General features: G+C 36.1%; 1 protein-coding gene across 1 annotated transcript in view; it reads left to right on the plus strand.

The window, feature by feature from the left end:
• LOC135687017 (E3 ubiquitin-protein ligase UBR2) overlaps positions 1 to 17,135 on the plus strand; it is a 36,057-nt gene that overhangs the window by 14,695 nt on the left and 4,227 nt on the right. Inside the window, exons 18-44 of the mRNA XM_065203448.2 lie at positions 49 to 139; positions 554 to 640; positions 1,183 to 1,259; positions 1,723 to 1,833; positions 2,161 to 2,226; positions 3,077 to 3,153; positions 3,841 to 3,871; positions 4,314 to 4,377; positions 5,206 to 5,342; positions 5,913 to 5,974; positions 6,570 to 6,672; positions 7,328 to 7,376; positions 7,680 to 7,834; positions 8,498 to 8,612; positions 9,126 to 9,217; positions 9,852 to 10,075; positions 10,290 to 10,775; positions 11,257 to 11,357; positions 11,912 to 11,990; positions 12,356 to 12,416; positions 13,039 to 13,126; positions 13,663 to 13,715; positions 14,176 to 14,272; positions 14,960 to 15,030; positions 15,543 to 15,708; positions 16,359 to 16,440; positions 16,692 to 16,837. Coding sequence (XP_065059520.2) covers positions 49 to 139; positions 554 to 640; positions 1,183 to 1,259; positions 1,723 to 1,833; positions 2,161 to 2,226; positions 3,077 to 3,153; positions 3,841 to 3,871; positions 4,314 to 4,377; positions 5,206 to 5,342; positions 5,913 to 5,974; positions 6,570 to 6,672; positions 7,328 to 7,376; positions 7,680 to 7,834; positions 8,498 to 8,612; positions 9,126 to 9,217; positions 9,852 to 10,075; positions 10,290 to 10,775; positions 11,257 to 11,357; positions 11,912 to 11,990; positions 12,356 to 12,416; positions 13,039 to 13,126; positions 13,663 to 13,715; positions 14,176 to 14,272; positions 14,960 to 15,030; positions 15,543 to 15,708; positions 16,359 to 16,440; positions 16,692 to 16,837 — 2,971 coding nt within the window. The remainder of the gene's footprint in view (positions 1 to 48; positions 140 to 553; positions 641 to 1,182; positions 1,260 to 1,722; positions 1,834 to 2,160; positions 2,227 to 3,076; positions 3,154 to 3,840; positions 3,872 to 4,313; positions 4,378 to 5,205; positions 5,343 to 5,912; positions 5,975 to 6,569; positions 6,673 to 7,327; positions 7,377 to 7,679; positions 7,835 to 8,497; positions 8,613 to 9,125; positions 9,218 to 9,851; positions 10,076 to 10,289; positions 10,776 to 11,256; positions 11,358 to 11,911; positions 11,991 to 12,355; positions 12,417 to 13,038; positions 13,127 to 13,662; positions 13,716 to 14,175; positions 14,273 to 14,959; positions 15,031 to 15,542; positions 15,709 to 16,358; positions 16,441 to 16,691; positions 16,838 to 17,135) is intronic.

The raw sequence follows: 17,135 nt of genomic DNA on the forward strand, positions 1-17,135 counted from the left end.
CCCTGTCAATGTGCAACATAGTTTTCTAATTTTACTTTTCTTCCACAGACCGAAGTTTTCAGACAGGTTATTGAAAAATGTATGGGAATACTCTTGAAGTTAACGCCAGCTTTGCAGTTTGCGGATAAAAATCATTCTGGTAGGTGTACTGGTTCTATTATTATGGTTATTCAGAGGAAGTTTATGCCATTGAAAACCAGCAATATTTATTTTAGGTTCTGAATCGTTTGTGGTTTCCTTTTGTAAACGTATCTTGTGTAATATTTTCTCGATGCTAGCTTTCTTTCGTACCCAATACATCACCGAAAACATGGCAATAGACTTGCCTTTTTTGTTTAGTTAAAGGTGTTGAAATAAAGAGGATAGACTAATAAAACGTTGAAAGTGGATTTCATCATCCCCCCTTTTTTCAAACTCGTTTCTGGAGCAGAACTGATTTAATTATATGATTAACCTTCAAAGGCGAACAATTTTTGCCTTGCTTAAGTTGCCTAGATATACAAAAGCTGTTTCCAGTAACTGAGAAATTCTGATAATTTCTAATATTTTCTAGAGGTTGACCCGGCATTCAAACTAGTTGTTTGCGACGTGTCAACTCAGCCGGTATCAGTTCACTTAGGCCTCAGCAGATTTCTTGCAGGTATGTATCGTTTGATGAAAAAACTCCCAATTTTTATTTATTCTCTTCGTGTTTCCAGTCTCTAAAGAGCCGTGGGACTGGTAAACATAAAAGGGTTCCAGGTTTGTACTTGGCACCAGCAACCGAATGCATATTGTACTTTTTAGTTTAATTTGCTGTTTTTCGTGAAAAGGATTGTTGTCTGTTTGTATAAATTGAATAGATATAAAATCATGAAATTGCAGCTTAGAGGGAACAAGGTGCAGTGTTTTCATGCCACAGATGATACCAACGGATAAATTTATTGAATGTTTGCATTTAACAAGATACAACGATTACCTAACGCGTTAATAGCCTCACATCACATCTGAGCAAGTTTTGACAAATATATAGAAAATGTGTTTTTTAAACCAGATTTGTGCCAATAATCAAAATCAACTATTTCAATGCAAAATTTAATTCAGAATACTGAAGTATACTGCATTCGCATTTGTATTTTGTATCTGTGTAATGATGTGGATTCATCGAAAATTTCTTAGGTCATCTTTTCTTCTATCCGTCAGGTGTACTTGCCTGCTCTGTGAAGAATGGAGCGTCACTGGATGAGCTTTTTAATTTCTCTGGGAAGAAAAAAGCTGAGGTATGACCAGTAATATTTGCAGGTGTACCGCATCAGTTGCGATTTGTCCCCATTGCCCTAGAAGTGGCAACATGTTATTTCAACATTGCTTGGTTGTAAGTATATATGTAAGTTTGTAAGTATTTGCTCAACAATTAGGCAGAACAGAGACAACTCAGAAGAAATTCAGAATTATGGGCAACTTTTAACCACAATGCTGCATTCTCACGCGACTCACTAGGTAAATAACAGTACTCAAAGAAAATAGCATTGTGTAAATCACACTATTGGATCGTTTTAAAACTTCAACAGGACTCTTCCCCTATTTTATGGCGCTGTATTGTGCGTGCTACAAAACCACAGGTTGCCTGTATCTATTCTCTCGTTTCCCTGTTCCCCCATTCCCCCTTTTCCCCATTCCCCCGTTCCCCTCTTCCCATTCATTATTTTTTGATTTTGTTTGTACAACTTTCTTTATCTACAGTCAGATGAGATTCTTTTGAGTTTGATGGAATACCCGCTCCGCACCTTGGTTTTTGCTGCGCAGGTTTCTGCAGGAATGTGGCGGAGAAATGGATATGCTGTAATACATCAGGTATGGATTTGCTTTTCATTCCTTTTCAATTCAATTTTCTTCCCCTTTGTTTGGTATAATGTGATCTGGTTTATCGGCTGTAGTAGTTTCAACATTTGGTAGGTGCCAGTGTGTAATGCATTTTATTAAGCCTCCATTGAATGCCTATTCATTATCAACATTGATGGACCCATTTCATGATTTTCGTAGCATTTGTTCACACTGCAGATAATCTGTACTTACAAAGGCAATGTTTATGATCGAGAGTAAAGGTAGTCCCAACCTTTGTTGCAATTTTGACTTTAATCTTGATTCTTTTCAACTTTAATCTTGATTTCTTTTCAACAGGTTTCCTACTACCAAAACGTCAGATGTGTTTCTGAAATGTATGACAAGGATATTATCATGCTTCAAGTGTGTATTTTTATACTTATTACAATTTGAAAAGTGCTTCGCCAGTGTCAGTATCTGTATATAGATTTCAATGTTTTCACCAGAGCTGAAAATTTCAGACTGTTGAGGAAGGATTCGGTTTAAATGCATCATCAAACCATTTTGAGAGACAATTTGAAGATAAAAACATTCCTTGTGGCTCGTTTTACTTTAGAAAATCGTTGTTTTTGGTTTTCCACTTCTAGAGCTTTATATTCTATATTCTATAGCGTCTTTCATAAAGAATAACCAAGTGTGACATCATCAAAAATCTGTATTAAGAGTTATGTAATTTTGGGCACATATATGAAAGAAAACCATCAAAAAATCTCTTAAAGCGCTAAGCCATTCACGTCTGTTCAAAATCAGATGAGATATGACCAATAATGAAATATTTCAAGGTTGCTAATGGACAATGTTTTTCTGACCTGGTTCATAAAGTTATGAATCAACACCAAATTGTAGTAATTTGATCCAGAAAGAGACTCTGTTTTTGCGGCCACATCTCAGCCAAAGGGTATCATATTTAACTGATCTCGTGTATTTAGAAATGTTTCTTTATGCCTTTTCAGCTATTGTGAACCAAATTCGAAATTCGAAAGATAGATTTTTTTTCACCTTGGGAAATCATGGGAAAACTAAACAACAGCCTTAAGAATAGTGATCGAGATCATACGCAGATTTGAATCATTGTGATTTCCCTCGGTCTGAAACTCGATGTAAGATTGTTCCACTTTGCTACATTTCTGCATGACTCCCTATTCTTTACTGCTTATCATTATATTCCTGTACTCTTGAATATAAAAGCTGACCCATGGCTGCCCTTTTTTAGGTTGTTGCTGCCTTGATGGACAGTAATTACTTCTTAACCGCGTTGTTGGACAAGTATGGCTTGCTCAACTGGCTTAGGTTAGTATAGAAATTCACGTCAGTTTTTACACCCATTTATCAGGTAAAGGTTTTTTGCTAGTTGGCTCTTTCATCCTGGAACAGCCGATCTGCATACGGTTGAATCCTCAAAGTCGTTCTCAGGATAACTCACTCTCGCACTAAATCGATATCCAATTATTGTTAGGTTTTTCTACCTTATTTAAGTCAAAAGTCTTAGCTGAAAAGTCTTCGATATGCATTCGACTTGCCAGATCATTTCTCTTAACATAACCCCCCCCCCCCCCCCCTGGAGGGGCGACTAAATGGGATTTAGCAGTTTCAAACTGAACATTATTATATACTTTCGTTGGAACCTTTTCCTATAGACAAAATAATTTTTTTTGTCAGCTTTCGATACATAACTTTTATGTACTCCTTACAGAAGGACAAAGGCCTAAACAGCAAATACTCGGAGCTTAGAACAACCCTAAAAAGATAACATATTTCACGTTTTTGGAAAACTTTTTTAGTTTTAACGTCTTATTTTGCCAGAAATGAGTCATATTCATAATGTCGTGTCTCGGTAAATAATTTTAGTTGCGAATTTAAACCTTAGTACGGTCGTTAAGGAGCCTCGACCCGGAGCCACACTTAAACGTAGGATAGGACTGGTATCGAAGAGATTCGTGCCTTTCATTTAACTAGATAATTTTGTTTTAATTTCAGTTTGGGGTTTAAAGAATCGGATTTGGACGAGGCAAGTCCCAAATTTTCCATTTTGTCTACCGAGTTTTTTGAGTAGTACTGCAGCCGGCTTCTATTAATTCATCTTCCTTATAAAATGCTACATCTATTCAATCTATTTTATTTGCAAATTGTGGCTTTTATTTGTGATTTTTTTGCTAATATGAATGTACATAATCGCTTAAGCTACACATATTGGCAGAATCCTTGTTCCCACTTTTATCTACCTCACAACCGAATATAGAAATATTACTGTGCATTTTGCACTGCGCATTCTCGGCTGATATCCCTGTTTATGTCGTTTATAATACAGCCATGTATCGTGTTGAGATTTCATTATAGAAAGACAACCTTCGAAAATATCTTCATTCACAGGCAGCCACGTAGGTAGAGTTTGTGTATTGGACTAGGCTGGCTCTTCTCAAGTCCTTAAAGCTCTCTATTTTACCATTTAGGATGCTCAAAGAAGAACTGTGGTTATTTCTGAGGAATTTTTGTTTACAGTCATGGCGGTGTTGGGTAAGCCGAAAGACATTTTTGCATTTACATTGATAGCTCCACTCTACTTTCTTAAGTGAGAGCCCCTGTAAAATGGCGGAAGATTTTAATATTTACCCATGCAACCGTTACCCAAATGATGCCCACGGAAGAAAATGCTCTTGGTTTTGACCGAGGGCAGGGAACACCCATATTAGGGCACATTGTCAAATTTTGTTGGTTTTTGAGGGTAGAATGGAATAGGGTGCAGTCGGCTCTGTCTCATTTCATCCCGTTTTATTCGAACTTTAACTGATTCGAACAAAATGTTTAAGTTCCTTGAAAATCTCCTAACAAACCCTCTGCAATTCTCTACAATCGAACTTTTCGTAATTCTACTAATTTTATCGGTTCACGGATAAAAACAGCCTTTCTCATACGATTTTTCTGGTGACTTTAAGAAATATGCTTGCGATGTAAATACTTAATTCTATTGAAATCTTCTAAAATTGATGTTATTGTAATTGTTGGCTGTTTTGGAGTCAGTTCCGGATTAACTGTTGCGAAGATAGACGACTAAGTTTGAGGAATCTTGGCCTACCATGTGCCGTATAGTCAATATTCAATGATGCGTTCTAGCAACTAGCGAAGCTGTTGTGCAAGTTGCGATCACATAGATAAAGGCTATTTTAAACATTTTCTTGTAAATCGAACATTTTGTAATAGTTAAGTGGGCAAAAACATTAATTTCTTCATGGATAAAAAGTGAATAATCTTACCTGTTTGTTGCGATTGGGATCTGAGAAAAGGGTCAATTGCTGAGATTTTATAGATTCACTTTGAATGACATACTCTTGCTGTTTTTTGAAGGAGAGAGGCATGTGCTTGGCATTGGTGAAGTCAATGCTAAAGATATTCTGAGAAAAGAGGTGGTGCATAGACTGGCACTAGGGCCTGCATCAAGAAGTGAAATTGTAAAGAACCTACCTTCCAAAGATCCTGGTGATGTAAGTCGGAGCCGATCGCCTTTTTTCCTTCAAATTCAGACGCTTATGCGGCTTTTTCACCACCAGCACCATATGCTTCATCTTTCAATCAACTTTGATATATTTTGGACATAAAAATGTCAGGATAGTTCCTTGTATATTTTAATGTGATATTTACTACGGAATTATACGCAGAATCCACCAATTGATTGCACGCTTTTATTATTGTTTTTTTGCAAGAACTCATGGAACATGCCTTTTATGCTGAATTTGTGATGCAACTCTATTATGCGGAGCTCTAGCTCTTAAAATGTTTATTTCATCTTACAGGAAACAAATAATATTACAGCATCGTGTGATAGTTTTGTTTTTGAAATTGGAAAAAGCCACGGGCGCATCTTTGATATGTTTATCGAACACTAGACCAAGTAGTTGGTTGGCTCATAGTTTGTTGTCGAGAGACAAGCCCACGATATTTTTGGAACACTTTCACATAAAAGTGTATAAAGTAAAAGATGAAACAGTAACAAACATTTGCTGTGGCCGAGGAGAATTTTCAGTTAAACACGACTGTGTGAATTTTTCTTGTAGGACGAAGATTGCACATTTGAGTCTCTTCTCGATGATGTCTTGAAGTCTGTTGCTGATTTCAGGTATGAAGATATCAGAAATAAGACCGGCTCACGTTCTAGTTATGCCTATGTTTGAAATTGAAGTCTAATTTTCCTAGTTGGAAACACTACGACTAATCTAATACTTGGCCCAACTTTTCTTATCTGTTGTCTTCAACGTCGTCTCTGCCAACTCACTTTATGAAAATGTTATTTCAATTCGTCGTTTTTTCTGTGAAAAGAGCTTCAGAACATTGTTGCCATTTCGATCTTGGCTTTTACTTCTTGCAATCATTTTCAGTAAACATATACTACCCGCCTCCAAATCACACGAAATGTTCCAATCAAGATGCCTTTGAAGGTTTTCGTGAAGAGGAAACTTTCGTTTTGTTTTTCTAAAAGAAGCGCTTTATTTGTGCTGGAAATACGAACGGCTCAGGCCTTAATACCGATCTTTTAAAACATGGGGAGATTCCTTCGATAAAAGTTTTGAAATGTTGCAGAAAAATTAAGGCTTTTTCAGTATTATTTGCCTTCAATGTTAAATCGCTTTACAGTTACCACATTTAAAGAATAACAACTGATTTTCCTTTAAAATATTTTTTATTCTACAAGGTCGAAACGGTTTATTTTCCAGGCAACCCGGTCTTACCGCAAAAGGGTTATATCAACTGAAACAAAGCTGCTTTGAAGAGTGCAGCCAATACTTCTATCATTACTCAAGATCAGAGCAATCAAAGGTAATATTGGTTGCGAATTCAACTGGATGCCGTCTAAAGTAGTGCTACTGTTAATTTCTATTTATTATATGTATCAAGCTAGGTTTTTTTGCACATTTGCATACTCAATTATTGGTCAGTATAAAATGGTCTTCTGATTCTTGCGTCTCAGATTCGAGTAGTTAAGATATTAACCAAGGTAAGATTATATTTTGCGATTCAGGTAAGATTATACGAATTAGAAGCAAAGCGAAGGGTTTCTCGGGTCCGACTTGTTTCATCTTTGTTTGACCGGAATGTTAAGCCACCATATAGATAGGTGTAAAGCTGGCCGGGCTCTTAGCCCCTTTTGCAAGTTTCCAAAACGTATCCTTTTCTATTTCTTGCTATAGTTTTTGAGAAATTTTTGGAAGGCCCTTCTTGTAATTTTCATAGCTAACAATTCACTGACCAAGACAAGATTATTAATACTTATGTTGTCTTTTAATCAAAAACATCGTCTATCGTCTTTTGTCCAGTTAATGTGTGTGCAACTAATTCTATCTGAACCAATGGAGTCAATTGCAATTGTTTTGAATCTTTGCAATGATTATATTGATTTGGCCGTTCACGATTTTTTCTTCATAACAATCTTTAATTTGACTTGAATCAGCATTGATTCATCTGTTCTATCAAGGTTCTGGAAAACCGAAGAAAAGAATCGAAAAAAGCAAGTTCGTCAACTGGTATGTTGGACGCGAAAATATTTTAAAATCTTTTTTCAGATTTTCTAAGTCAGTTTTCTCCCTTCTGTGATATGCTATTTATTTGTAATGCAGTGAAGTGAAAAGTTTAAAGCAATAATGGACTGATTAAGTTGCAAAAATTTCAATCAGTTTGCCGAAAATGCTGGAGATATTGCCTGGGAAGGAAGGTTTATCCGTTTTTCTGCTTCTTGTTAATAGTGATGGTGTATTCAACTTGAGAAAAACATTGCAGTTTATTTTATCTCTGGTAACAAAATTTCTAAAACTATTGATTATCTTCAGGAGTTAAAGTGCCGATGCCTGCCAACTTCACACCTCCCTACACGCCGATATTGAATATTTTGAGCTGTTCCAAAATGGCAAAAATTCTGGCAATAATTTTATTCAGAGCTTCGAATGGTGATTCGAAAATAACTCCTGATACTCTGATTGAAGAGGTATTTGTTTTATTTATATTTAGTTTTACCAATAAATTCATTCTTTGATTCTATTACTTTTAATCATTTTTTCGTTCGATCGTTTTTTCATCCGATCGTGTTTCATCCCATCGTTTTTTCGTTCGATCGTTTTTTCATCCGATCGTGTTTCATCCCATCGTTTTTTCGTTCGATCGTTTTTTTATCCGATCTACTCTATTGTAATCTAATCGCTCAGTGACATCATTGTGTGTTTGTCACTTGATCCAGGGAAAGAGCAAACTAGCTTTTTATTAACCCTTCAGGTTTTGATTGAACTCAGATTCAATTATAGCTAAGTTCCATGCTCTTTTAACATATTGTTTTTATGCAAATACAAAGAAAAAATTGATTTGAAACCACTGGCGGACACCTGGGGGCGAGGGGGGCGACCGCCCCAAATACTTTAGAGAACAGTGGTCTTTTGTTCTAAAGCAATGGGAAATTTGACGTCATCTCATTAAAACAATAGGCTTGCCCCCCTCCCCAATATTTGACTAAGAGTCCGCCCTTGTTTGAAACCATCAAATCAACATGGGAAGATAAGAGTGTCTTTCTGCCCTGAGTTTTCTTTATGGGATGTGATGAAATATTAGAGCGAATGCTGTAATCCTTGTGTTGATTTTGCACGTCATTTTTTTTAAGGCACTTTATATTGTTGCCCTTGGATTATACGAAGACAAGCGAAAAAGAGAGGCAGGTCTCGCGCAATCTCGCAGCTTCGTTGATTTGGCCACAAGTGTACTGGGGATTGTCAACAGTAAGTGCACGTCTGTTTTTGTAAGAGTGTTTTGTCAAAATTAATAGCACGTCTTTTTTGTAAAAGAGTGCTTTTTCAATAGTTAGACCACATCTGTTTTTGCAGGAAAGCGTTTTGTCCAGTATAGGAGAGTGTTTTGTTAAAGACCACATCTGTTTTTGCAGGAAAGCGTTTTGTCCAGTATAGGAGAGTGCTTTGTTAACTGTAAGACCACATCTGTTTTTGCAAGAAAGCGTTTTGTCCAGTACGTGCACCTCTGTTTTGAAGAAGTACTAACAGGCTATGCTCGAAGCGTCGTTTTTAAAATTCACTCTTACTTTCCTCGAACAATTTTACCTTAAATTCAAGTTAATATGTCTCATTATATTGTACGACACACAAGCTAGTATTTTTCAGCAGCAAAGCGCTCATTTAATTACGCTTAATGAGCCTTTCTATGTTTGAAGCATCTCTCTTTTTCATATAAACAAGTTTTTGACAGCCAATCTAATCTTGCTATTGTGTTTTGCTTAGGCAAACAGTTGACCATTCAGAATCTTTTGGAGGATATCCAGAAAAAGTCCAAAAGTCAGGAATACGGGGAACTTGTTGACTGGGTTTTATCAGTATGTTTGCATATTTAGTTCACTTAACTAAATTGAAATAACGCTTTTTCGAACTTATAAAGTAATTGAACAACAAAAAGAGCAACTTTAATGTGGATTATCGCGGTTTGTTAAAGTATGATGTAAGGATGGCTGCTGTAATAAAAGCAATGGGTGCCGTGGATGTCCGTCAATATATTTCCCTTTTCCAATGGTGCACCTTTACCCTACCAACTTAACTGAACCGTTTCTTTAAAGAAGGGGACTCTTGTCCATGAGGAAAGGGTGTTTTTTAAAAGTCTATGGTTGGTTGTGAGAGATCCTTTTGTCTAGTGACGCTTGACATAACTGCAATTTGGCTACGCATTGCTGTGGGAAAAGGTGAAGTGCTCGACGTCATATAGGCAGAGCTGTATCCTTGTGTATAGAATAGGACGGTTCTAAATGATGCTCTGAGTTTCATGTTAATGCAATCATCAGGCGACGGTTCTGTTCTGTTCTTCTCATTGTTCGTTAACTTTTAGATGATTTATCTACACAACTTCATCAAATTGGTTACATGCAAAAAGTACGAAGAAAAATAAAGAATTACCAATTGATAAGCTTTAAATCTATACTTATTGTTTAACTGTGTGCAAAATTTTATGTTTTGTAGTTTCTGTATGATGAATTGTCATATAAAAAGAATGACATGGATGAGTCAAATCAAGCAGTGAAACGGAAGCAGGGTGAGGTAGACAGCGAGGCGAAAGCCGACTCGGAGAGACGGGCAAGACTGGCAAGGGAAAAAAGAGAAAAGGTAATGGCACAGATGTCACAGATGCAAAAGTCTTTCATTAAAAAATACGAAGATTTCCTTGACATTGACGATGGTACAAAGTGAGTTGTTTTTCTAAATATTCGTTTTGCTTTGCAGGTTAACCAATTAGATTAACTTTTTGTTGATGTTGTCCGTTCCTTTTTTATAAATCAATTTGTCTAGTAAAATCAGTTTCATACAATGAGGTTATACAAACATTAGATCCAAACAGATAATCATTCCTTGATCTGAATTCATCTGCTCTTGTTGATGATCAATTTAAATATATTGCAGTGACGAAGAAGACATGAATGATGGTGATTTGGTGACCGTCGAAATTGAATCTGTTGCTGTAGGGTCCGGTCGAGCATTCCCCAAGCAGAGACTGGAAAATGTGATCTGTATTTTATGCCAGGAGAAGCAGGATGTCACAGCAGATGGTCGCACAATTGTTATGACTGCCTTCTTGCAACGATCTAAAGTACTGTCAAAAGCGAAGGGTAAAAGCCTGATCGATGCTGCGTATTACAACCCTGTTTACCCGCCACGTGACATGTTTACAGGTGTTTTTATGAACACGTGTGGACATGTCATGCATTACGAATGCTGGCAAAAGTACTTTGATTCAGTACGAGACAAAGAGGGAAGGCACCTACTCCGAATGCATTTCCATCCTCATATTGATGTTGCAAAAAGTGAATACCTGTGTCCCTTGTGCTCGTCATTTTGCAACAGCGTTGTCCCGTTGCTTCCAGCAATTGAATTCAAAGAGAGCTCAAGGTACGTACCCATGTGTTGTCTAATCATCGTGTCCTTAGAACTACAATGCCTGCCAAAAGTCTTGGAACACTGACATCAATTTCCAAGGTTAAAATAAATCATCCCCTTCTCCCCTACAGAACAATGTTGGTTTACTATCAAACGGGTTAGGATTTTAGGAAGCACTTTCTTTTGCGCTTCTTTTATGATATTTCTCTAAATCATTAACATTGTTTTAGGGAGAAGGGGGCGGAAGTAGCAATTTTTTTTCATGAAAGGAATGAAATATATCAAATTCAACGTAAATTGCTGGGTGTTCCAAGTACTTTTGGCAGGCATTGTAGTCCGCATAGAGCAGTTCCCAAACTGCTTTATTGTGACCAGTTCCCCAACTTATAAACTAGATATTCTGCAAACATCAATCATATATTAAGTTGTTTAAATGGATATATTTGCATGTAAAAATATAAACATTTGTTTTTTAATAACTTCATACTTCTAGTCAAAAAATGGATACCGATGAAGATTTGGTAGATTCAGAAAGATTGTTGCTTGAGTTGACCAAGAAGATGAACAGTGAAGCAGGCACCTTGTTTAGAAAAGGTATCGAAAATAAACCAGGATTTTATACTTTTTAATGTTTTTTGGTCAGAGAAGATTTAATAATTTCAAATGTCTTTAAAACGTTTTTAGAATTTTAATTTTTAAATTTTCAAGCTCCAGAATAAACTTCAGAATAATGATCGGAAACAATAGGTTAGAGAATGCATATATCCGTTTGTAAATCGAAAAAGGCATATCAGAAATTAAGAGCACATGAGTGGTAAGGATACCAAGTCAGTGCCGCTTGCCTAAATAGAAAATTTAACGATGGAGTCCAAGGGTGAAAATGAACTCTTCCTTTCTACGTTTTGTCTAAGCCATTTTCAAGTGTTGCTGCTTTTTTACCCAAAAGGATCCAGTTTTCAATTAATGACAAAGCTTTCTCTCAAATAACTTTTTTATCATCGGTGCACATGTTTGGGAAAAATGCAATTATGTTCATAATTGGCAAATATAAATGGACAAATTTTATACCTATTTTACATTGATTGTGATCTTGCATGTCTCTAATATTTTTGTGGTCACCTTTTAAAGGATTTTTTCTCTTTGGACAGGTTCGTCGCCAACTGCTACCCGTCTTCCGTCGTCTTTGTCCTCTTTGAAAGAGTTCTTTCAAAACTTTGTTTTGGCGGGGTTTGTTTATGCAAATATTTTTATTTATTTATCATATCAAACACTGTTTTGTATTTTCTATTACAAAATCTTAAGTATGGAGCATTAGATGCCACCTTTTTGCTTGCCGTCTTACTTGAAGAATCATTTCCTTCGTACAATTTTGAACGATAAACGTTTTACCGATAAACGATAAACGATAACGTATTGTCATGTGTAATCTAGAAGATCCTGCTCAGATATACTAGATGCGATAAACTGAGAGTAAAATGAATATAATACACTTTTTAGATGAATTATTATAGTATGAGAATGTTTATCATGTTTCCTGTCATTGAATTATGAAAATTGCCAGGTTGTTGAATGAATTGATCATTGCTTTGTAGTTATGAATTGTCCAACAGCGCACAAGATATGATCCAAAGATTTGCAACTGCTGTCGAGAAGGTACGTCCCTCTAGCTATATAAAATATAAAATAAATCCAGGCGGGACCAATATACAATACGGGAAAATCGTTCAAACTATTCACCATCTAAAAAGTCGGATACGAAATAAAGCGTTGCCAGAATTTGCCCTACCAAACATGTTTTCGCATGTTGAGAGAGGGCTGCCCCCCTTCCCTAAAAATTTTATTTGAATTTCCCCTAACAGTTGCAGCAAGTAGGGGCTGAGCCCTCCAAGCCTCCTCCACAGCATCCCTGTTCTTGCAGTTCGTAATCTTTCAATTACCAATTGGTGTTCCTTTTAGTTTTTAAAGCTACGGAGGAAAACCGGAGGACAAAATAGCTGTTGAGGGCCAACTAAACAGCTTTAGGACATATATAAAATATCAAATGTAAAACCGCCGCCCGCCCGATTCTTGGCGCAATTCTGATGAGAATCAACTAAATAATTTCATATGGCCTTTTAGATAGAGATTGGAAAGAAGTCTTATTTCAACATGAATATATATTCCAATCAGATATAAGAACAGGCCTTTTTATATTCTTTTCATGTTTTGATCTTTAAACTTCTTTACGTTCTTCACGGTCGTACCATGTCTTTACTCGCCTGCTGTTTTTTTTCAGATCGGTCGCAAAGATTCGTCCCCCAGCTCGCCATCATCAAAGCTGCTAATGGCTTGGAACACTTGTTCATATACAATACAGGCAATGGGTGAGAAATTTTATATATTTAACATCGAAGTATCGAATATCGAGATATCGAAAAGTAGCTTCGAGATGACCGCATCAGTCAAAGTGCCGGGTAAACATATATTTACCCAAACAAGTTGCTGCTACTTGAGACAAATTTGGTCCAAGCAAAACAGAACTAGGATAGATATTTTCTAGATATACAGAGATAGCTTAAGATTTTGTGAGACATTGTAATTGGAAACTTTTTGAGACAAATGTCGGCATCTTGGTGCTTCTTAACTTCAATCCAGGAAAAAAATAACAAGAACATCAAACTAGAGGGTGCATTGAAAATTGTTGGTTTGAGTCCTATTGGATATTGGCTTTGATACCCAAAAATTGGCAATCTATTTTTTAGATAGGAAAATATTTGTGCATTCTGTTTATAGAAATGTTCTGGCTATTCTAATGAATCAAGTCAAATTTCCTTACTTAAATCGTAAAGAAGTTAGCTTACTAATTTTTCAAATCTTTATTCAAGCTTTGTTAATATTTTTCTTTGAATTTTCTAAATAGAATGCATTTTGCGGGATGAAAATAAAAGTCTTTTTGATTTAACGAGTAGAAAGGTTGGTTAAACATTTTCACAGTTAACTACATATTTTTTATAATTGTCCTGTTTTATATGGTATCCTTTTATATGGTTTTATATTATATGGTATATGGTATAAGAGCCTCGTCTCCAAAATGAAGAAGCTTGTAAACTTAAAATTAAGGCCCTCGACGTTTTCGTTATTTCTGGCCTTAATTTTTGCTCCATTTATTTCCTTTTGTTATTTGATAACATTTTGTCAATTCGCTCATGATAATCAGTAGAGCTTGCTGTCACGGCGCACAACCCAGGCATCCGCCAAATGTCCCTTTTGAAAATAGTAAAGTTTGGCTCTGAAGGTTTAATAGTCCTATAAACGTAACCTGGAATTTTGTTTTGATCTAAAGCCTACGTATGCTTATAGAATGCCTTTTACAATACTTAGCATTAAACGTTGCTACAATATTGAATTAACCGATATCCATTGATTTTAATAGACTGATTGTATGAGTTCGCTCGTTCGTTACTCTGCTATGAGCAGTTCTGTCACAAACGCTGCTCATATGCAGACCGAATGTCTCAGGTTACTCGCAGGTAAACTTTCTGCCTTATACTGATTACATGTTTGTCATTTTATACCTTTTTTGTTTAATTCAACTTTGTAAAAATTGATCATTGCAGTGCATATAATCCATAAGAAGCTTTTTCCTAAGTGAAAACAGATTGTTTCTTAAGCATTGATGTTTGCCAAAAATGCTTATACAATTAATTTTTCTCAGAATCTTTCTGTGATTTTTTGACACTCGACATTTATGAATTTCAATAAGAATTGGATAGCTGGCTGCTTCTTAAGCAGTAATGCGAATCATTAACCATTTTACAACTTTTCAGCTGGGGACCACATTCTATTTTTTCAGCATATCAAACTGCCCTTCTCTACCAAATTCCAAGCTAGTATTACAATTTAAAGATAAAGTATAAGAATAACTCGATTGATGGCCTGGTGTCTAATATCCGAACCTAAAAATTGCACAAGAAGGCATTTATCAGCTTGGGTCCACATCTGTCCCAAGTTTCACGCCGGTATCAGTTTGCACTATTGGACCTTTTTTAGGTGCTAACAGCCTCACTGCCTGTCCTGGATTCCTTTGCCATCATTTCCTACGCACAGCACATTGCATATGATTTCCAATATAGAATTAAATGCAGATTGTAAATCCTAATCATTCAATTTGCATCCTTTATACTTACGTTAAGATTTTTCCTTTTCCTTGCATTCAGCTCTCATCCCTTGCAACATATCAGAGCTCAATCAGCCGTGCATCTTGGACCTTGATATTTTTTCTGCTATGGTAAGCTTGAACGAGATTCCACATAACTGATTATCATAATCAAGAATTTTGTAATTATGATTGTGAAGAGGGTTTTCACAGAATCATAGATTTGGAGTGATGATTTTATAGAATACTGATGAATTTGGAGTGATGTTAGTTAAGTATACTTCGTATCTGTGGTAAATCCTGGTATTAAATCATTAGAATGTTTTATCTTAATGATTAACTGTATGTAGATAGCGATTAATGACCACCTTGTTTCGTAAGAAATGTATTTTAGCAAAAAGGATAATTAAGCATAAAAAGGGTATTGGAAAACTCTTTCCACAAATGGCAATTATACAGTCCTTTTTCTAAAGTTATCTTTTGAAAAAAACGTATGTTTTCTCATTTATTTCACACAGCAGTATCACTCCTAACCTTAAGCTAACCTTCAATCTTTTAAGGTTTGCCATTTCTCCACTTGCATTCTCTTCCTATCTGTCGGTATAGTGTTGTAAGAAAATGATTTCATCTTTTCTTTTGCGCAGCTGATTCTACGATTTTCATTACCAAGCCTTGATCTGACTGGTAGCAATTTGGCAATAGCAGATCTCGTCTCAAACGGAACAGCTGATCAATTCCTGCTGAATATCTCGCTTCTGGCAGTTCTTACTCAGCTCCTGCTCAGTGCGCCCGCAGAAATCGATGCTTACAGTGCGTTCACAAAGATTCAAATCATTAATTCTAAACTCATTCTACCATACTATGATTCTATTTAGTACACATTTTCCCTGATTCTTGATGACACTATATTTTGTACTCTATTCTAAGGCAGTTGTTAAAGCTATTTAAGCTGCATATTCCGAGTCTGCTGATTAGTGTAGTTCGTGTTGAAAGCATATAGAGGATTCATTTATATTGTTGTTATCATGGGCAGCTTTCCATGCAATTTTATTAAAACACATCTTGATGTTGCTCGCAATTGATCATTTGATAGAAGCAATGTAACAGATTTTACCAAAATCTATTATCAAGTTTGAATTGTATTTGGAATGGTTTCAAAATATATATCCGGCATTTAGGCTTTGCATGCTCGGCTTAGGAGGCTGATTGGTCAGCTTAGCAACCCCCGTCTTCTGTTCTGAGCTATTGCTGCTTGATAGGGAAAATTCTGCTATATCATACCTAAGGATGTCCTAAGACCTAAATTCATTCAAAATGATAGGAAGACATTACGAAAAGAGGAATGAGTAACGGAATTAATACGGAATAGCAATTTGGAGAATAGTGTATCTGTTTAAAATTTACTAGGATTTTTGTAAAAGCACGTAACTTTTTTCATTTTCTCAACATTACTTTTGCAGATGAAGAGTTAACCAATCTTGCTAGCGAAACAGTCAAAGCGGAATTTGCGGCACTTTGGGGAAAAATGCGCCAATTTAGCAAGTAAGTTCCAGCTTCTTTTTAGATGTATTCGATGATTCACAAAAGTCTGGGCTTAATGGCAATTCTGTTTTCAAAAAAGATATCGTTCCTGCAGTGTCTTAAAAGAACATAAAAATATTATCGTTATGTAATTTTTGAGGATTGGGTGAATGGATAGATTATTTAAGAAATGAAACTGTGGGCTCAGCCTTTTATTTTAATAGCAAATATATGTTTTTTGTCTTGTTGACTATATCACTTGTTTGTTTCAGTATTTCAACCACAGACAGGCCACATGAGGAGCCGGAGAAGCTCTTCTGCTACGTTATTCAGCATTGCCTACCATTCATCCGATCTTCGGCTTTGTTCTTTCATTTTCTAACGGGTGTTGCCCCTCCGGTTGTTTTGGCACAACACGGTAAGAGGCTGTTAAGCCATTTTACTGCATTTCACGTCATTACACGTGTAACGGCGCGCTCTAGTCGTTGCATTGTTTCTTTTTTGATTGCATTGGTTTTGAATTTCAAAGAACCAGATTGGCTACGCTTATCTTTTCATGAAATGTCATAACCATGATTGTGAGTTTCCTCGATGCGAACGTTTGTAAGGGATTTGGCAAAAAGTAAGGCGATTTGAGACCTCATTCGCAATACTTTAAGCGTTCAAATCCCACTATGTGTCTACATTTTCTAGCTCTGTTTCGTCTCAACATCAAC

Source organism: Rhopilema esculentum, chromosome 10 (assembly GCF_057945365.1).
Source record: "Rhopilema esculentum isolate cy_ngs chromosome 10, ASM5794536v1, whole genome shotgun sequence".
Taxonomy (NCBI): domain Eukaryota; kingdom Metazoa; phylum Cnidaria; class Scyphozoa; order Rhizostomeae; family Rhizostomatidae; genus Rhopilema; species Rhopilema esculentum.